This window comes from Puma concolor, chromosome D3 (assembly GCF_028749965.1).
Source record: "Puma concolor isolate L17-30 chromosome D3, mPumCon1.1.hap2, whole genome shotgun sequence".
In the NCBI taxonomy this organism is placed as follows: domain Eukaryota; kingdom Metazoa; phylum Chordata; class Mammalia; order Carnivora; family Felidae; genus Puma; species Puma concolor.
Genome location: NC_141678.1, coordinates 19,648,428 through 19,669,340, shown reverse-complemented (window position 1 = coordinate 19,669,340; position 20,913 = coordinate 19,648,428). Strand labels below are relative to the sequence as shown.

General features: G+C 51.8%; 1 protein-coding gene across 2 annotated transcripts in view; it reads left to right on the top strand.

Moving 5' to 3' along the window:
• BCR (BCR activator of RhoGEF and GTPase) overlaps positions 1-20,913 on the top strand; it is a 129,245-nt gene that overhangs the window by 63,754 nt on the left and 44,578 nt on the right. For both annotated transcript variants that reach the window (XM_025933583.2, XM_086681980.1), the window contains exons 2-6: positions 2,169-2,350; positions 10,590-10,694; positions 11,049-11,234; positions 16,198-16,305; positions 20,022-20,082. In XM_025933583.2, the coding sequence (XP_025789368.2) occupies positions 2,169-2,350; positions 10,590-10,694; positions 11,049-11,234; positions 16,198-16,305; positions 20,022-20,082 (642 nt within the window). The remainder of the gene's footprint in view (positions 1-2,168; positions 2,351-10,589; positions 10,695-11,048; positions 11,235-16,197; positions 16,306-20,021; positions 20,083-20,913) is intronic.

The window sequence follows — 20,913 nt, the reverse complement described above, 5'->3', positions numbered from 1 at the left end:
AGAAGTAGAGCAAAGACCCTCCTGGCCCAGGGGGATCATTCAGGCTACCTGTGAGGAAGTCATCTGACAGCTAAAGCCTTCTGTCCAGGGCCTGAGCTGCCTTTGAAAGCAGCTCCCATGGAAGGCAAGTTTTCAGTAGGGGCTGCTGCAATGCAGGGTTCATATCATGGATGTTGAGAGGACAAGAAGTCCTCTGTGTTCATTTTGGTTAAAAAGAATCTGGGATTCCCCAGAAGGAAATGGAAGCTGAAGTCAGACCTGTTTGGGGGCTGGGGTGTGGGGTTAGGGTTCTGCATTAACAGGGTTTTGTGTTTTTTTATACATTTAAACCCTCCCCATCTGTCCTCGGGGATGCTGGGCCAGAGCTGGTTGAGTGCCTTTGGAGATACTTAGGAGGAGGAGACAGAACTTGGCCTTGGCCTCTGACCGTCCTGGTAGGACAGTACAAACCCCAGCAGGGCTGAGCATTGATAACCAACACGGTGATGGTACCAGGAGCTCCTCTGTAGCCCATGGAGCTTGTTAGGGGACACGGTAGGAGCCCACCCAGCTCTGAGTGTCCCCTACCCTGTCTGCCACTTTCAACTCAGAATTGGCCTCTGTTGGAGCCCTCCTGCAGACACACAGGGCAGCAGAGCTCTGCCTGGCCTTTGTGGTCAGCGCCTGTATGCAGACAGCAGGGACACAGTGTGGGTGACAGCCAGCACAGTGCCAGCTCCCAGCTTGTGCCAGTGCAGCAGTCTTAGTCCTGGCTTCTTAAAGAACCCCCAGGAAGCCTTTGCAGCCACCAGGGCGCAGATCTCCCTGAGCGTCTGATTTCAGTGGTCTCTGTTTTTGAAGCTCCCCAGGTGGCACTAACGTGTAACCAGGGCTAAGGACACCTCTTAGAGGGCATGTGACCTGCTGGGACACAGAAGTGGAGAAAGTGGGAGAGGCAGAGGTGTGTGAGGAAGCTGGGACGTAGGCAGATGAGTTGCACAGTGCACTGGCAGCCGTCATAACTGGATGTGGTGAGCACCTGGTCACTCCAGCCACGGCTCCTCTTGGCTGCTGCATGGAAAGAACTGAAAACAGTCACCCCACTAGAATTGCAGGGTCGACTCTGGAAGCCTGTGCCTGCCTGGCCTAGGTGGTCAGTGCCACCTAGAGGTTGAGCCCCAGACTGGGTGTGCTTGGTGGCGGAAGTTGTAATCTTGTAAATAAACACTGCAGAGGCTGCCTGTGGTGGTGACATTTGGACAGGACTGCTTGCCGTTGAGTCATGGGGAAGGTGATGTAACCCAACCAAGATGACCTCAGAAATCCCATGGGCTGTGAAGATGCCCTGTGAAAGGAGTCAAGAAGTGACCCCCACATGAGACTTGGAGTGGACTGGGCCCTTGTGGGTTAATGTCCTGGTGAGGATCCATTGGATTAGAACAGTTCTGAAAACAGAGCTATAGAAAGGCTGGCCAAGGGGTATGGGCTTTGTAATTTAGCCAGGAGGAAGGGGTGAACTGTCTTCAGGTGCTTTTAGGATGGAGGTGTTATTTTCTCTAACTAGATGGTTCCAAACAGCATGGAGCCAGCCATAGGGTAGGCCACTTTTGTCCTCACAGGGACACTCAGGTTGGGGTAAAGATGGTCTGGGACTTTGCCACACCCGCTGGGAGGTGGGCTGAGAGTCAGCCAAGAGGCAGAGTGGGGTAAGGGGAAAGGGCTGCAGCACCTGTTCCCTGGGTTGGGACTGGTGGGCCTGGGGCACTGCTCACAGTGGCCAGGGCTTGCACCTGGAGTGGCATGATCTGAGCTTCTTGCCCCCATCAGATCCCCACGGACAGGTGCACAAGGACCATCCCCGAGAGCAAGATGCTAGCATTTGAGGTCCATCTTTCTGTAATGGCTCAGGCCTACTCCCAGGACAAGGGCAGATGTGCCCCAGACAGTGTCCTGAAAGCCCAGTCTCATTGTCTGGGGGGCATACCACTGTTCTGGCCCTGCTTCACCCTGTGGTCTTTGCTCAGTCGGTTGTGAAGGTGCGGTCAGCCTACCTGAAGTCTTTGTTCAACACCTCTGTGTGATAGCATCAGCCCAATGCCTGCTGGGGCAGGTGGGGTGTGGACCCTCCCAGGCAGACCTCTCTCTGGCCCCTCTCCCTATATCTAACACGGCTGCTTCTCTACACACAGATACGTCGTTTGGAACGCCACCTGGCTATAGTTGTGCTGCAGACCGGGCTGAGGAGCAGCGCCGGCACCAAGATGGGCTGCCCTACATCGATGACTCACCCTCTTCCTCACCCCACCTTGGCAACAAGGGCAGGGGCAGCCGGGATGCACTGGCCTCAGGAACCCTGGAGTCTACCAAAGCGGTGAGTCCCAGGGTGGGAGGGCCAGGTGTGAAATAAGGCTTAGATCTGGCTCTGGCCTGCTGTCTACTTCCTAAAGGTGCCCTGCAGCACATCCACTCTCTCAGGGGCAAGTAGCAAGTAGGTGATGTCAGGAGCAACCAGTGGTTGAAGTCGCTAAAAACGCCTTCTTCTTTCCCCCATCCGGGGCACCTGCCGATCTGGAGACAGCATGCAAGGTGCTTTCAGCAGGGACTTCATGGAACTCTGTCAGCCAAGTGTGGAGGAGACAGGCAGAATATGCAGGGGCTGAGAATGCCACCACTGTCCTACCAGCAGGATGTGGTGGCGGTCCCAGCAGTGGTGCTGAGGGGCAGGGGAGGGGGACAGTGTCTGGGCTCCTGTCCTTGCGCTGCATGCAATGCACTTGCTCCTTTTTGCCAGAAGGAGTGCTGCTGATGACTCCATCCATTTGACCAGGATCTTCCTCTTGAGGTATAATTGTCATTAACGATCCTGATGTCACCTCCACTTTGGAACCGAAGCTCCAAGGTCATGTGGCTAGTGTGTATTGGCACATTCAGCAGATGCCCTCCTTCACTCCCAGAGATGGTCCTGGGCCCCTCTCTTGTAAGCACATAGCCCCGGGGTTGTTATAGGCTCCTAGGGTAGTCCCACATGAGCTGGTGGCCTCACTGCTTTGATCTGTCCCATTGCCCTGGAGGGGCACTTCAGAGGTACATTAGAGCCCAGGCATGCACCCCCTACCTTTGGGACAGAGGGTGTCCCTTTGACTTCTCAGGTTCTTTTCTTCTTGAGTTGAGATCCTGTCCCTGGGGCAGGTTGCACCTCACTGTCTTCCTGTTGCCCCTCATGACAGATACCTTCCCTCTTTTGCTTAGCTTGTTTCTGATGATGTCCTCCCCAGGCTTAAATACAAGAGAGGAATCTGCTTTTCTCTGTTGTTGGTGGGAAGTGCCAGAAGCATATCTTTTCACTGCAGTTGCTTTTCTGCTGGGCTGATGCTTCAGCTGCAGGACTGCTTCTTATTTATGCTTTTGTGATTTCTAAAGACTCTGGCGCTGGGTAGGCTTCCCATTCTGAAACACAAGGATGGGAAGGGAAGCCAGTGTGTAACACACACCTACCTTGTGCAGTTTTGATCCAACATCTGGTTTCACTGTTTCACAGATTAGGAAACTGAGGTTCAGAGAGATGAAGTAACTTGCTCAAGGCCATGCAGCTACCAGATTTGAAACCTTCTCAAATCCTCAGATGACACTCTTTTCTTTCTTTCTTTATTTTTTTTTTTTTAATTTTTTTTTTCAACATTTATTTATTTTTGGGACAGAGAGAGACAGAGCATGAACGGGGGAGGGGCAGAGAGAGAGGGAGACACAGAATCGGAAACAGGCTCCAGGCTCTGAGTCATCAGCCCAGAGCCTGACGCGGGGCTCGAACTCACGGACCGCGAGATCGTGACCTGGCTGAAGTCGGACGCTTAACCGACTGCGCCACCCAGGCGCCCCGACACTCTTTTCTTTAACTACCTTGCCTTTCTCAGTGCCCTCCCTTGCTTCTTGCTTCACAAGCATGATTTGGTACAGACGGGGATCTTTCCAGTCCTGAATAAGCAGGCTGAGTCCTGAACTTGGGATAGGGCTGCCCTAGGAGGCTGATCTGCCCTCCTTGTGCCCAGACCCCATGCAGCTTGGCTGCCCATCCCCACCACACTTCTGCCTTCAGACCCTCATCTACACTGACTTGGAGTTCTGCCCTCAGCTTTTAGCCATAGTCTGAGGGCTTAACTGCTATGGAGCCTATCCACATCTGGGTGTCCACTCCCTCCTTTGGCCCCCGTGGGAGCCCATAGCCATGTCTCATCTTATACATCTGTGCTTGCCAGACATGGGGTCTCCAATCCCAAGTACGCCACCTGGCCCAGAGGAGGTGTCAGGGAGTGTCTGGAGAAGATGGGAAATTTTCCTTTCCTTTCCTTTCTTTATTTTTTAATGTGTATTTTTGAGAGAGAGAGAGACAGAGCGTGAGCAGGGGTGGAGTAGAAAGAGAGAGGGGGACACAGAATCTGAAGCAGGCTCCATGCCCCGAGCCATCAGTACAGAGCCTAATGTGGGACTCAAACTCACAAACCATGAGATTGTAACCTGAGTTGAAGTCAGACGCTTAACCAACTGAGCCACCCAGGTGCCCCTCTTTTCTTTTTTATTGCATTCACATACACATAATGTAAAATTTTCCATCTTAACCATTTTGAAGTATGCAATTCAGTAGTATGAAATGCATTCACCTTGTTGTACAGCCATCAGGACTGTCCATCCCCCTAACTCTTCATCTTGTAAATCTGAAGATCTGCACTTATTAAACAGCTCCCTACTCTCCCCTGCCCCCAGCCCCTTTAAACCACCATTCTGCTTCCTGTCTCTATTAACTACTTCACCTCATGTAAGTGGACTCACACAGTATTCATCTTTTTGTGACGGGCTTATTTCACCAAGCATAGTATCTTCGATTCATCCATGTAGTAGCATATTGCAGAATAATTCCCTTCCTTTTTTAAGGCTGAATAATATTCCGTTGTACATATATACTACCTTTTGGTAATTCATTCATTGGTTGGTAGACACTTGGGTTGCTTCCGTATTTTGGCTATTAAGAAAAATGCCACTATGAACATGGGAGTACAAATATCTGTTCGAGATCCTGCTTTCAGTTCTTTTGGGGGAATGACCCAGAAATGGAATTGCTGGATCCTATGGTAGTTCTGTTTTTAATTTTTTAAGGAGCCTTCATACCATTTTCCACAATGGTTGCACCATTTTATATTCCCACCAACAGCCAACAAGCATTTTGGTTTCTCTACATCCTTGCCAGTACTTGTTTTCTGTTTGTTTGTTTATAGTGGTTCTCCTAATGAATGTGAGGTGGTAAGATGGGAATTTGATTGGAAAAGGACTGTGTAGCTTTGTTCCCGAAGCCCTCTGGTTAGGTGTTTGGAGCCCTGGGGCGGACACCCTCCACTGCCCTGGAGATAGACCTGGCATTGACTTTCTGGTTTCCCTGGCAGTGCAGTGCCTGGACAGTGAGACTTTCTTCTTTATTTTTTTTATTTTTGGTTTGAAGAAGACAGCTGTTACTTTCTTTTTTTTTTTTTTTTTTTTTTAATTTTTTTTTCAACGTTTATTTATTTTTGGGACACAGAGAGACAGAGCATGAACGGGGGAGGGGCAGAGAGAGAGGGAGACACAGAATCGGAAACAGGCTCCAGGCTCTGAGCCACCAGCCCAGAGCCCGACGCGGGGCTCGAACTCCCGGACCGCGAGATCGTGACCTGGCTGAAGTCGGACGCTCAACCGACTGTGCCACCCAGGCGCCCCGACAGCTGTTACTTTCTAATGCCCACAAGCAGCATGCTGGTCTTGAGGCCCAAGGTGCCCAATCCTGACCAGTTAGGCTGGGGGAAATCCCTGCTCATCTTTTCCTACCCTCCCAGAGGATGCTCATCTCCGTCTACTGAGCTTGAGCTCTTTGGGCTGGGGGGCAATCAGGAGAACTTTCTATGCGCTCCATGGCAACCAGGTGGCTCAGTGAACTCCGAAGTTGCAGGTCTGTTCCATGAATGCCTGTCCCCAGGGGAAGGTAGGGAGTCAGCAGAGGCCAGGAACCCTCTTGCCTGGGATGCTGTGGGAAGGACCCAGGCCACCTTGGGTGGGTCCTGGTGACCAAGGTTACCTTCCAACCATGAGGGCTTATGACATTCTCCACCCCTGGACGTTCTGAGGTGCCTGCTGATGTTGACCAAGCTGTCTGCATTTCCCCCTTGAACGATGACCGTGCAATCCCAGATGGGGACAGAAGCCGCAGGAGAGGGCAGGCTGCCCCCAGGCAAGAGCCATCAGGCATACCTCCATCTCTTCATGGCCAGGTGAGGATACATCTTAGCAAGCCCCTTGGAAGAAGAGCAGGCCATTTTGATGACCACTGCCTGTCTCTGCTGGGAGGGTAAAGCTGACATCATTGAACTGAGGGAAGCAAGGCAGTATCATGGACACTTCTAGAGGCTGTAGTCAGAGCTGTGGGCTAGCAAGTAACCTTCCTTCAACAGTGTCAGGGAAAGGGGTGAGGGTCTGGCATCACTCCCAGCTGCCATCCTGGGGTCAGTGGCAGAGGGCCTGTGTTCTGCCAGATCAGCATGGTCAGTCCTTCCTAGCGTCCTCAAGAGTCCCAACATCATCCCACCTATTTGTTTATAAGGGGAGACGTCAAGGCACAGAGATGGCAGCTGACAGTGGTCGAGCATCTCCTCACTGGGTTCTGTGACACACTGTGTGACATTGCTCCCTGCAGTGACCTGCCAGGCCCTGTCCCCAGCATACCAGCAAGAGGCAGGCCCAGAAACATTGGTCCTCAGCGAGAAGGGGCTGATACCACCTCCGCCCACATTTCTCACATTCAGGGGCCCTTCAGTGAGTGGCAGAGCTGGATAGGCCTGCCAGCCAGGGGCCTTTCGTGGGCACGTAGAGGCCGAGAAAGCAAACGCACACTTGGATTCTGCTGCTTGGCAGAAATGCCATGCCCTTGGGGTGCCTCAGCCCACTGGGGTCCCATGGACCCTTTGGGGATTTTTTGTTTGGGGTGGGGTTTTGTTTGGTTTTTTTAGGTGGAAGTCAAAGTATATGCACATATTCAATCAGTCACTCCTACTGATTGAATGCAAGTGAAATTGGCAGTTTTTACAAGGGAACTCAACAAGGGGCTCAGGAATGTTTGAAGACAAACAACCCTGCTTTATAACTTTGATACTGGCCATCACTTCATTCAGTGTATCTGGTCAATAGTTGTGCTCATGGAACAGAAATTGTAACTCTGAGTCTAGCTGTTATCTGAGCAACCACAAGTTCATTCACTTTTATGATTCACTGGTTAGAGATGCTTTGATTGTTCCGGTCCCCCAGTGAGGCTCTGCAGCAGACAGAGCAGGATAAATGTTACGTCCCCATGGCTCAGCTTGGCTACAATTGCCGAGCTCTGGGTCCTGACTTAAATAGTGATAATGTTTGCTCACACCTGTCCTCTCTGCAGAGTTGGAGAGGGCAGGTATTTGGTGCCAGCCCAGCCTGTATGCTTCCTCCTGAGAGCCCTCCCAGGTTGGTTTATCAGTGGGCAGGCATAAGAACTGTACTGCCTGCCCTGCATGTTAGCTCAGATCCTTATGCAGAGGCCAGCCCCTGGCCCTCTGCTGGCTGGGCTCTAGGACAGTGGCCAGCCCTCTTGCCAGTGAAGGCATGGCCCCTGCCCAGAGAGGAAGACAGGGTCCTTTGTTGAGAGACCTGGCTGTCAACTCCCAGCTGGGAGCAGCCCACCCCTTCACAGCCAGGGTTTTGCACTCTGATCACCCTGGCTCCCTCAGAGTGGGGCTGGGGGTAAAGGGTGCTCCCCAAATTCTGCCCTGCCACTCTGTTCCAGCTCCTGCCCTTGTGGGCCTGGTGGCAGTTCTGTTCACCTGGGTCCCTCTGTCAACTTTCCCACCTTGTCATGCCCAGTTTGTTTTTATCTGCTCTGTCTGCCTCAGGTTTGTGTGGCTTGCTCCCTTCCCTGCCCTCTGCCCCTGCCCTGGCCCGAGTTGAAGTGGGAGGCCTTCCTTCTGGCTTGCTGCCTTCTTTTTCCAGTTGCCCTTCTCCTCCGGCTTTCTCTCCACCACGATCTCCCCACCGTCATGATCCCAACTGGATTCACGTGCCCTTTCCAGAACTGGCATGTGCGCAAAGCAGGGTTATAAATAACCCTGGTCCTGGCCCTGCCCTTTGTTCTCTATCTTCTGCATTTCTTTCCCGCCCTCTCCAACAAGGCAGAGTTGGCTGACTTCTGAGCTGTCCCTGTCTGCCACCAGCCCCCAACACCATTCTGGGGCTCAGGAGACGACTCCTGGTCCAAAAAGAGGTATCTGCACCCGTGTCTTCTCCCCAGCCTAGCACATTCCCCAGGCCAGACATTCCCCTGAGCTGGCCACACCCTTCAGAACAGGGAGAGCTGGAGCCGGCGCCTTCCTGCCTGCGCTTTTTTTCCTCCCAGCTTTCCAAATTGTGTGGGTGGGAATGAGACGCACTGCCACCCATGTGAGCACCGGCATCTCGTGCTGGGTGGGGCTCTACCACCACCACCCCAGCCCCCCCATGGGCGCTCACAGTAGCAAGATTGTTCCTCAGCACACAGCAGGGCTGGGTGGGTGACTGCTGGTGCCCAAGAAGCCTGCTGTGCCCTTCACCTTACCTCTTCCCTTGCTTGGGGCACAAATGGCACCTGGACACGATGGGAAGCGTGTTCAGGGTCATCTGAGAGCTACTTCTCCCAACGGGCTGCCACCATGCATGGTGACCTCAGTGGGCTGAGATGATAAGAGGGGTCAGCATCCCCTACCCCTGCACAACTGTGCACTGTGTGTCACAGACTTGCTGACTGTGGTGGCACTGGGGGCCCTGGAGCAGGCTAAGCTCACAGTTCTGGATCTTGGCACCTGCTTGTCAAACAGACCAGGGTTCCAGAAGAGCACTCAGAGCTTCACAAAGGTACAGCCAAAGCTAGGGCCCAACCAGGAGTTCTAGATCCATTCATTCATTGGTTTGTTTGTTCATTGTCTTCATGGAGCACCTATTTGTTCCGGGCACTTTGCTGGCACAGGAAGTTTCAAGATCAGGCACAACATGTCCTAGAGATTTCTGCCTGTGAAGCCACTGCCCAGTGTGCCCTGGGTGGGGGAGGGGGTTCTGTGTGGAGTGGTACCTTTCCCTGGAGCGATACTTAGCCATGATCTTGGCGGCTGCCTTGTATGTATGCATGAGTACACGCACATACTTGGGCATGCATGTACACACATATGCATGCACCAAGCTCATGCACACTTAGAGATTCCCAAAGCAAAGTGGTGGTTCAGGAAGACTTTTTGGATGGTCCCACAGTGGGCAGTTAGGATGTGATACAAGCCTGTGATACAAGCCTGATAGAAAGCAGAAGCAGGTGGGACATGGGGATCGGGCCTTCCTTCCCCAGTTTATACCCAGGCAGCTGATGCTCAGGGCAAGAGGGCAGTTGCCCGAGACTGGGGCTCACCAGGCAGGCCTGGCTCTGTAGCCCTGTCCCCCGACTCCTGGCCCTGAGTGCTTCCTGCTGGGCCAGCCATCTGTGTCACTGAATGCCTCCCTCCTGCCACTTCAGGAAATTGGAAAGGGAAGCATGGTTGGGGGCACACAGTGGGGCCATACTGGGGAGGCCCTGATTCTAGGCTCTGTAGAGACACCGTGAGGCCTGAGCTGGCCTTAGGTCCTTCCTCAAACCCAGTGGTTCTCACCTAGGGGCGATTTGGCCCCAGAGGACATGTGGCAACATCTTGCAAACATTTGTGGCTGTCCCAGCTGGGGGTAGGAGTGGGTGTTGCTACTGGCACCTGTGGGTAGAAACCAGAAATGCTGCCCAACACCCTATAGGGCCCCCCAGCATCCAAAACAGAATTCTTCAGCCCTAGATATCAGCAGTGCCGAGGACCAGGCACCTGCCCCAGACCAGCAATCTCCCCTGAGTGGTTCAGGAAGTGGACCGAAGGGGCAGCACTCTGGTTCTACACCCGAGGGCTACCACAGTGTGGTTGTCTCATGTTCACCCATAGGTGGAAAACCAGTGGCAGAATGGGCAGGGGTGTTGTCTCAGTTTCTGTGGACTACAGTGGACCTGTTGGCATAGGGCCAGGCGGAGGGAGCATGGGCAGGCAGTGGGCACAACCAACCTCTGACCCTGACTCCCTCACTAGTGGTCAGGTCACAGGCCCCCTCCAGGTGTGCAGAGCATAGCCCCCTGTGCTGCCCAGACACCCAGCTGGCCCATGGGGGAAGTGGCCAGGAAGTCGTACAGCAGTTTTGATACCTTTGGCATCAATATTTTCTATTAGTTTACTGGGCAGCTGTAACAAAGTCCCACAGACCGGGGCATCTTGCCCCAACTGCCCAGCTCCACGCTGCCCATTTCTCAATGTCATGACAAAGCGTGGCTCTTGGTTTTGCTGGATGACCCCTCCAGAATTTTCAGTGACCATGAGCAAGTGGCCGACTGGCCGAGGCTCCAGTGCCTCCCTTTATTTCTACATGGAGCCTTCTCCAGAGGCTTGTCCTTAGGTTGAGAAACAGGTCTTCCTCTCTGAGAGTGGCCACATAGGGCATCGTCCCCCAGGTCTGACCTCTGTCTGTTTCTCCTGCAGAATGAGCTGGACTTGGAAAAGGGCTTGGAGATGAGGAAGTGGGTGCTGTCTGGAATCCTGGCTAGCGAGGAGACTTACCTGAGCCACCTGGAGGCGCTGCTGCTGGTGAGGAGTGGGGAGGGCCTGAGCTGGGCCGGGGCGCGCTGCTCACAGGCCCCAGGTCAGCCATCAGAAGGCAGCCCCCCTTGCCTGGAGTCACTGAGACATCGGTAGGCGGGCCAGAAATTTCCCCTCTGTAGAAGTTGGGCTTCCCCGTGGGGCAGTGGACACTAACATAGGACAGGTGCCAAACCAAGCTGGCTTTACATTTTTATTTTTAATGGAATTTAAAAATAAAAACACACATGTCACTTAACCATGACTTTCTGTGGTCACACCATGCACCTGAGAAAGGGCAAGCCCTCTCATGTGTGCCACTCCACCTGTCACCCGTGTCACCTCACCTGTGCCCTCTTCCAGCCCATGAAGCCTTTGAAGGCTGCTGCCACCACCTCTCAGCCAGTGCTGACAAGCCAGCAGATTGAGACCATCTTCTTCAAAGTGCCTGAGCTCTATGAGATCCACAAGGAGTTCTATGACGGGCTCTTCCCCCGAGTACAGCAGTGGAGCCACCAGCAGCGAGTGGGTGACCTCTTCCAGAAACTGGTGAGTGACTCGGAACAGGTGCACGGCAGCCTCCCAGGAGCTTGCAGCTCTACAGGGATCAAGCCTCTCCCTTGACCTGCAGGCATGTGTTGCCAAGGGCTCTGGGACACCGAACCCTTATTTTAAGGCTCCACACTCAACGTGGGACTTGAACTCACGACCCTGAGATCAAGAGTCACATGCTGTACCAACTGAGCCAGCCAGGCGCCCTTGGAGAATTTTTTTTTTTTTTTTAAGTGGTGTGGGGAGGGGAGATGTGGTCACTAAAAATCAAGGTAGCGGGAAATGTACCCCTGGAGCCTGAAGGAGGGCCCTGGTAGAGAGAGGTGGGGAAAACCCACCTTAGCTCCTACCAGCAGCTGTTTTCAGAAACAACAGGCATATTTAATGCTGACTTTGACAGGGACACCTTCATGCCTTATAGAAATCAAGACTGGTTCTTATGGATAGACTAGAGAAATGCGGGGCAGGGTGGTTTGTAACTGCGGAGTGTGGACTGAGGCATAGCCTCTCAGTGAGAGGCAGTCTGGCTCCTGAGTAGCAGGGTATAAGGGGGCCCATCTCACCTTAGCTGAGGCAGGCCCTATAAGGCAGGTCCTGTCCTCACCACTGAGGGGGTGAGAAGCCTGAGGAACTGCGGGTCACTTGCTGGGACTGTAATCCTGGTTTGTCTCCAAAAGGAGGGCCTTTGCTGCTGCCTTCAGGGGTCATAAAACTGAAGGATAGCTGGTGCTGGATGACAAAATAAGAATTTCTGAAAGGGCTTGATGAGCCCATACTGACAAGGAATCCTTATGGCAGAGGTGGCTGTGGGTTCAGGCTGTGGCCGTTCAGGTCCCAGAGGCAGAAGCACCCTATCAGGACAGAAGGGGCCCACCGTGAAAGCAGGTCAAGGGCCTCTACAGCCCTTTGCTGACCACAGGACCCAAGAAGAGCCAAGGATATGGCTTCTAAAACATCAATGGAACCAATAAAACCTAGCAATCAGATGAAAGATGCTGTGGCAGGCCCCTTGGCACTGGCCAGGCCACATCTGGGACAGGGATTGGCTTGAAGTGCATATTTAACCAAGACCTGGGTCAAGTAAAACTTGTCCAAAAGGAAGAAATAGTTAAGGGACTCCGGAGGAAGGAGAAAACCCGAGAGCTGTTGGATCGACATCTGTCTTCCAATATACAAAGTTCCAACGTGTGTGGAAAGGAGTCCCCACCTCTTTTGCAGTTCTAAAGTGTGCAACCAGTCAGTCCCTTTCAAAGGAGGCCGTGGGAGAAGGGAGTCTGAGTAGAGGAGTTTAGCAGCTGTCCTGGGCCTGCCACTGAAGGCAGGTGCCAGGCAGGACCCTGTGATAGAGGTTCTACTTCTGAGGATTCCTAATCCCAAAACCAGATTATCCAGGCGCCCCATGGACATGCTTTTTTCCTGGAGCCTTCCTGCTCCCAAGGGAAACCAGTCCTCCAGGGGTAGAGGTGGCCCAAGGTCACAGGCCCCTTCCAAGTACTCAGAGCACAGCCCTCTGGGCTGCCCAGACCCAGTCCTTGCCTTGGCTTGCACCTGGGCTTGAGTGATCCACTCCAAGGTGTAGCCTTCCTATTGGTGGTCCTCACTACACTGCTCTGGGCTGCAGCTACCTTGGACTCCAGGCCGGAATGAAGATACAAGAAACACATGAAAAAATGCCTTTTTGTTCAGATTCCTGTCACATGAGACCCCTTTCTCCATAGCCAAAAAGCAGGAGACTGTATTGGTGCAGCACCCCCAGCTCTGAAACCCACCCTCACCCCATTTCTCCCTGTGTGAAGTGTCAGCAGGTTCTAACCTAGTAGATTTGGCTCAGCCTGCAGCCCTCGTTAGAATGGGAGAATTGTGTTGTTGAGAAGAAACTGAAAAGCGCTCTTCCCTGAATAACATTCCAACATCACTCAGAAAATTATCTTTCAAATGTTCATAGTTCGACGAACGCCAGAATTTGGAAAATTTCTTCTGGTTTCCCTGGTGTCCTTGAGCTACCTTTGTGGGTCAGATGTTGCAGCAGGACTGAGAGGGAGCTGCAGTGGGAAGTCATGCCCCGGAACCAAGTGGAGAGTGTTCATGTGTGCCACCCAGCTAGGAGCTGGGGCTCTGCTGTTCCTTTCTGACCAGCACAAGTGCGGTTGGCCCCACAGATGGGGGGGGGGTCACCCCATCAGGCTCCCTAGCTGGGAGAGTCTCAGGACCAGGGGAGCCCGCATTGCTATGCCCCAGTTATGACACCTCCCCTGCCCAGGGGTTTATGAGCTGTGTCTGGTAGTTCAGAAAGCCTGGATCCCTTCCTACAGGAATGTACAGGTTAACTGCAATTGCTCAGGGGTTTGTTTCTGTCCGAAATTTTGTCAAGCTATGTTTTTGCTTTTCTGATCCTTTCAAACTTCCAGAAAAGTTGCAGAAATAGTACAAGAATTCCCATGTGCCAGATACACCAGTTGTGACATTTTGCCAAATTTGTTTTATCTTTTTCTCTATCATTTTTATAAACATGTGTGCACATGTGCACACACACACACGTGCTATATAATTTGAAAATAACTTGCAGATATATCTGCCCTTTTACCCCTAAATACTTCATTGTGTACTTGCTAAAAACAAAGACAAACTCCTTCCATAACCCGTAGTACAGTGATTGAATTTGGGGACTTTCATATTGGTGTGGTACTGTTATTTAATATGCAATCCATATGCAGATTTCTCCTGTTGGCCATCATGTTCTTGATAGCCACTTTCATTCCCTGATTCAGGATCCAATCTGAGGTTACAAAATGGACTTGCTTTTCACATCTCTTTAGTTTTCTTCAAACTGTACCAGTTCCTTGGCCTTTGCTTATCTTCCACGGCCTTGACATTTTTGAACGGTACAGGCCATGTTGTGTTTGTCTGATGTTTCCTCAGGAATAGATTCAAGTTTCGTGCTTCCAGCCAAAACGAAACAAAACAAGCCACAGCAGTGATGCCGTGTCCTCCTCAGTGCCTCATATCAGGAGGCACGTGATCTCTATTTATCCCATTATTGGTATAGCTTCATTTTAGATTAGCTAAAAAGATTAGACTGTTTGGGCACTTCTCAAATGCCACATGGGAGATGGGAGTTCCGTAGGGAAAGGGAGAAGGAGAAGTAATGGAAGGGATTCTCCTCTCCCGGACCTTGTATCAGTTTGCTAGGGCTGCCACAGTCTGCACAACTTGAACAACAGAAATGGATTTCCTCATAGTTCTGGAGGCTGGGGTTCCGAGATCAGGCGCCAGCAAGGTTGGTCTCCTGAGGCCTCTCTCCTCAGCTTGCAGATGACCACCTTCTCCCTGTGTCTTCACAGGTGTCCCTCTGTGGGTCTGTGTCCTTTATCTCTTCCGAGAACAGCAGTCCTACTAGATTAGGACCCACACTAACAACCTCATTTTAACCCATCTCCTCTTATGCCCTCTCTCTAAGTACACATTCTGAGGTGCTGGGAGTTAGGGTTTCAACATAGGAATTTTGAAGTGATGCATTTCAACAGTAACATCCCCTCTGGGCTCCTCACCAAATTATCTAAAGCAGCCCCATAGCTTTCAACCTCTGCTCTGTTCTCAGCTCTTTGGTATATTACGTGTTTGTTGATTAATTTATCATGTATCTTTCCTGCTACTGGCCTCGCTGTGTCCGAGTGATTTGCGGCTGTGGTGACAGTGCCTAAAGCAAGTCTTTGTTGGGGGAGGCGCTCAGTGACCGGTGACGGAGACAGAGAAGGAGATGCTCTGGGTCTGACTGTCGTACCTATTGGTATTTGAGAATGCAGTGACTTGTCAGGGTGATCAGTGCAGCAGGGGCCCGGCAGGGCCTCCGTGCAGCCCCCACAGGGAGCGGAGCCAGAGACCAGACAGTGCCAAGGGCGCCTGGCTTACCCAGCATCTGGGCTTGTCATCTGAAGAAACATAAAATTCAATATAAATGCAAATGCATATAGAAATAAAATTTAGATTCAGCACAGAACAAACACCAGGATCAGCTAAAGCTTTAGGCTTCCAGCTGGTCGGCTGCCGTGGGAAGGCCTGGCCAGCCGGTCACCAGGGTCCTCCATTACCCTCCCAGGCCTGGCTTTGTTGGTACAAGATGGGGGCTGGTTTCCCCTTGGCTGCCTCTGAAGGTGACCTAGGGCCCACATGTGCATACATACACGTGTGTGCTCACACACACACACACACACACACACACACACACACACTTGCCCTTGGAAGCTCTCAGTTGAGTATCTGACCAGAAGGTTAAGTGAAGAGACCCTCTGTTAATGCCTTTGGTTTGACACAAGACAAATAAAATGCCTCTCGCCTTGCAGCTGGCAGCCAGCAGGTCTCCTGCACGCCAGGTGTGGCATATAATACCTGGACCCCCCTTACCAGGTTTGGGCTGGGCTCATGTCTGGACAGTGGGAGCCCGGCTTCTCCAAGGGCAGCTAGATTGCGTGTTCCTAATGTGTTTGAAGGGATCAGACATGAGCGGAGCACTGTGGCTACCATAGGCCAGGGGGGCGACCTCCTTGTCCACTAGAGTCTCCTGCAGCCAGCACGAAAAGGTGACACTCCATCCCACTATGTATGTAGACTCTTGTCCGCGTTCACTGACAGCCTCAAATTTTAGCTACTGCCGGTGGCACTATTAAAATGAGTGAGGTGGGAGGAACAAGCAGCTGTGGAAGGAAACCGTTACCTGCCTGGGGCAGTGAGTCACTTCTCAGCATGTCACTTGGGAAGAGGGAAGCATGCACAGTGCGTGGGGAGTGGGGGGAAGCAGGTGGGATGCGATAGCGGGAAAGAGCTGAGGTATCTGCAGCTCTGCGCTGCCTCCTGCACCTGGGATTTCTCCAGAGCTGTGCACGAAAGCCCATTTCTCAGAAAGATGGGGAGCAGCAGCACCTGTCCTGCACCTGTCCCACACTCTCTTCCTTCCTTCCTACAGGCCAGCCAGCTGGGTGTGTACCGGGCCTTTGTAGATAACTACGGAGTTGCCATGGAAACGGCTGAGAAGTGCTGTCAGGCCAACGCTCAGTTTGCAGAAATCTCTGAGGTACTCGTGACACTGTTCAGACAGGTGCACCCCTCCACCTCCCACGGGTAGGATGTGGGCTGGCCTGTTGGTACACCATGACCCGGGAGAACTGGGTGCACCAAACCAAGTTCTGGTGGTAAATCTCAGCTCTGTTTCCAGATGTTTCTGGTTTGGCTCTGTCAGCCTTGTGTGGGGGACTCTGTTGTGAACAGATAGGAGGAGCAGCTCCATGAGTTCCCTGCCTCTCTAGGGTCCAGGACTCAATTCTGGGGCTCTGCCAAGTCCCCCAGACAGATGCTGTCTTGTACCACCTGTGTGCAGTAAGGAGTGTCTGTAGTTCTGTCTCATGAGCATAGGTCTGGCCATGCGAGTCCCGAGGCCAACTATGCACCTTGTCACTAGAGAGCAGGTGGGGAGGTGTGTTTTGCTCCGTTTCTCTTGTAGCCTGCTGGTGACCTTGCTCACCAGGGAAGCTGAGCCCTAGCACAGGGGCGTGGAGCTTCTATAGCTGCTCTCTCTAGACCCACGTGGGCAGAAAGCTCCAGGCTGGAGCTCCAGGAGGACTGAAACCTCAAGCCCCCAGTATTAGCATGAGGGGCCTCAAAAGACTTTCTCAGATACACAGGACAAGTGGCCTGTTGGGGCTGGTGGCCATGCCTGGACCAGGACCTGCAGCGCCTGCCTCCCTGAGTTCCCGGCGGGGGTTTTCCCCACCCTTCCACATCCTGTTTCTACCCTCTGCATTGGGGTGACATTTCCTCTTTCTGGGCCTGTCATCACTTGTGATGCCTCCAGCTCCTCGGAGCTCTGACTTGCCTTCCCTCCACCAAACAAGGATTCTAGATGGAAAGACTCCAAGGGAGAAATTAGCATAAGAAAGATAAATGGAAACTAGAAATAGGGAGTGAGTGGGGTCTCCCTTGCTGAGAGACAATCATACCCTATCATACCTGGCTTTGTTCTGGGGGCTTTGTGCCATTTTGTAATTTATCATGAGAGGTGGCATGTTGTGGGTGCTGATCGTCCCTCATGGTGGTAATGGGTGCCATGCTGTTCCTCCAGAGCCCGTGGGGCCATCCACTCCCTGCCTGGTGCTGCTGGTAACAGGCTGCATGCACCCAGGGTTCCAGGCTGGCTCCAGATATCCCTCCCTGTCATTTAGACCGTATCTTTCTTTAGGTCATTCACTTAGCAACCCCCCACCCCCCACCCCTGACAGCTGCAATGTTGGCACAGAATCCTGAGTGACCTTGACAAATTAGAGACCTAATCCTTTAAGAGCAGGCTCTAGTTAAATGGAGCCAAGTTCAAGTCCACCCAGACAGGCTTCTAGAAGAGGAGGGAGGAAGCAATGATGGGACACCAACCCAGGGTCACGTGGTCCCACTGACCATGCACAAGTGGGAATCTGAGCTGAGGCAGGGATGCCGGGAGGGCGACAGCATCTTGGGGCCAGCCGAAAGCTGGTCCTCAGTGAAGCTTGTACTTTGGAGGCATCATCCACTTTGGTTCTCCACCTATATTTTTTAAAGAGACTCAGAGAGATTGGAACCACCCAGACAGAGCAAAATGGAGCCAAAGGAAACAGAAGCAGCAGGCTGTGTAGAGGTTCACTCTGGGGGTCAGAACTCAGACATGGGGAGTGGATGGTCACCTCCAGGAGAGGGAGCTGTGGAGCTGTGGTCCCTCATCTCCCAGTCCTGAAAATGAGCCAGGGCGGTTTCCAGTTAGGCCAGAGCTGCCTAAGCTGGGATTCATGGAATGCCAGCTCCCACACGATGGAGTTCTGGGAAAAGGGCCTCTGGAATCAAGTTAAGTTTGAGAACTGGGGGATTAAGCCAAATCATAAGTTTCCTTGAGACAGGATTTCTGGAGCTCTGCATGCTAATGTGCATGGGACTGTCCAGGGGCATGTGATGCGAAGGCTGCCTCCCAGGCCCACGTGAGCATGGACCCTGATTTTTACAGAGGCTCAGGTTCAGCTCTCACATGCCCTCATACCCCCCACACCCCTTTGGAACTGCTGAGGCAGATGTTCGGAGGAATAATCACTGTGAGGGCCATTAAACTCTCAAGAGAGGTTCCAAAGAGCATTGTGGAGTTTGGTCCCAAGGAGCTTAAGATACCATCATTTTTAGTCTTGAGAAGTTTACCGCAGTGCAAGAGGTTAGGAGAGCCATGTCTGAGTCCCTTCCTGTTCCCATGCTGTTTTTGTTGTTGTTCAGCAGCCTAGTAATGGGATTAACCATAGCTTCTTTCCAGAGATGATTTCAGGTACCCAGGCATCTTATATCCTGGCTTTTCTTGGTACCTTGGACCAAATCAGTGAATCCTTTGATGCAGTTGTGTGAAAGCATGACCTACCCACTGAAAAGCTCTGCTCTCCTCCTGGGGATCATGGCACCTCTTTGTTAGCAGCTACAGGCATACCTTGCTTTAGTGCACTTTGCAGATCCTGTGTTTTTTACATATTGAAGGTTTGTGGCATCCCTGTATTGAGCAAATCTGTCAGTGCCACCTTCCCAACAGCATTTGCTCACTGTGTCAAATTTTGGTAATTCTCAGGCTATTTCAAGCTTGTGCAATATTATTATATTTCTTTTTTTTTCAAAAATTTTTTAATGTTTATTTATTTTTGAGAGAGACAGAGACAGAATGCGAGTGGAGGAGGGTAGAGAGAGAGGGAGACACAGAATCCGAAGCAGGCTCCAGGCTCCGAACTGTCAGCACAGAGCTCAACGCAGGGCTCGAACTCACGAGCTGTGAGACCATGACCTGAGCTGGAGTTGTACAGTCAACCGACTGAGCCACCAGGCGCCTCTTTTTATTATATTTCTTATGATGATCTGTGATCATTGATTATGATTGCTGAAAGCTTAGTTGATGGTTAACATTCTTTAGCAGTAAAGCATTTTTTAATGAAGGTATATACATTGCTTATAGACATGATGCTGTCGATCACTTAATAGACTACAATGTACTGGTAAACATAATTTTTATATGCACTGGAAAACAAAAAAAAAAAATTCATTGGGCTTGCTTTTTTGCGATTTTTGCTTTATTGCAGTGGCCCAGAACCATACCCGCAGCACCCCAAGGTATGCCGGTATATTTGCAAAGTCAGGAGAGGGTGGGGAGGAGGTGGAATCCAGTGTTAGTCTCAGTGGTGGTGGGACTGCCCTGGCCATTTCTAAAGCTGACTGCCCTTCACACTTTCCAGCCCCCTTGCCCACTGTTTAACTTCTCTGAGAAAACAGTTCTATGCATTTAGGGAGGGCACTGCGATTTGCCTTGTTTTTATAGGATTCCTTATGTCACAGGCTCTTGAGCAGGGGTGATCTTTGTCCCAAGCGACAACTTAGCAATGCCTGGGGATTTTTGATTGTCATAGCAGGAGGAAGGTGTGCTGCTATATCAATAGATAGAGGCCAGGAATGCTGCTCGGTGGCCTGAGGTGCACAAGACAGGCCCCCACAGTAAGAGAAGTATCAACAAGTATCCCCAAGTATCAACAGTTCCAGATGAACCTACAGCACCTAGGGCATGCCTTGTATTCTGCCCATCCTGTATTTCATGCTATGGTCCAGGATGCCCCATAAGGCTTGCCTCAACTAAGATTTTTTGCAGTGAGTGAAGGGTGAGTTTTCTTGCTAAAGGTTTCTGACCACAGAACGTCCTGCCACATCAAAGCCGCGTCAGTTGTCCTGTGTGAAAATGTGCTTTTCTCTTTGCAGAACCTGAGAGCCAGAAGCAACAAGGATGCCAAGGATCAGACGACCAAGAACTCTTTGGAAAGTGAGTTCTCTATGCCGAGGCCTCTTCGTGCTCCCTGTGGGGCGGCTGCTGCGAGAGGATAGGGCATTGGCTGCAAAAACAAACACGGCACCCAGTTGGGTCAGCCTCTGGCTCCTTTGCTGTTCCTGACTTCCAATACTGAGAGCAGGGATGTGGAAAAAGTGGCATTGGATATGGCAGGGTGGGGAAGGACACAGGCAGGACCAGCTTGCCACCAACAGTAGCAACCAGGAAGAATGGGAGGGTTTTGCAAACGCCCACCAATCAGGCACTGCTGGGCGTTTAAAATGTCATCATGTTCTCCCCAGCAACCCTGTGAGGAAGATTTTGTTTTCCCTTTTTTCAGATGACAAAACAGATTTAGAATGAAAGTAACCCATATGGAACACAGGTCCTAAGTGGCCAGGCAGGGATAAAGCCAGAGTCATCAGGCTCCCAGGCCTGTGTGTGCAGCCTCCTCCTTCACTCTGGGCAAAGAGCAGGGAATCAGAACTGATAAGTCACTTCTCAGTTGTGGTTGTTAGGACAGCATGAATAGTTAACAGAGAACAGCAGCCATGGCTCTGGTACCAGACCTTCACCATGCTCTGAGTCTCAGTATCTCATCTGTAAAATGGGAATAAATAACAATGCTTGTCTTATGGTAGTCGTGGGAATCACATGAGGAAATGTACCTGACTTGTGTCAGAACACATCTAAGCATCCATGCCTGTAATGGGCTGGGCTTGACATCGTCATGGAGAAGTGGGGGCTGCCAAGGCTGGCCAGGGTTTCTGTGCTGCTGGAGTCCAGCTGTCTGAAAACACTTGAAAGCCAAGAGCTATGTTGGAA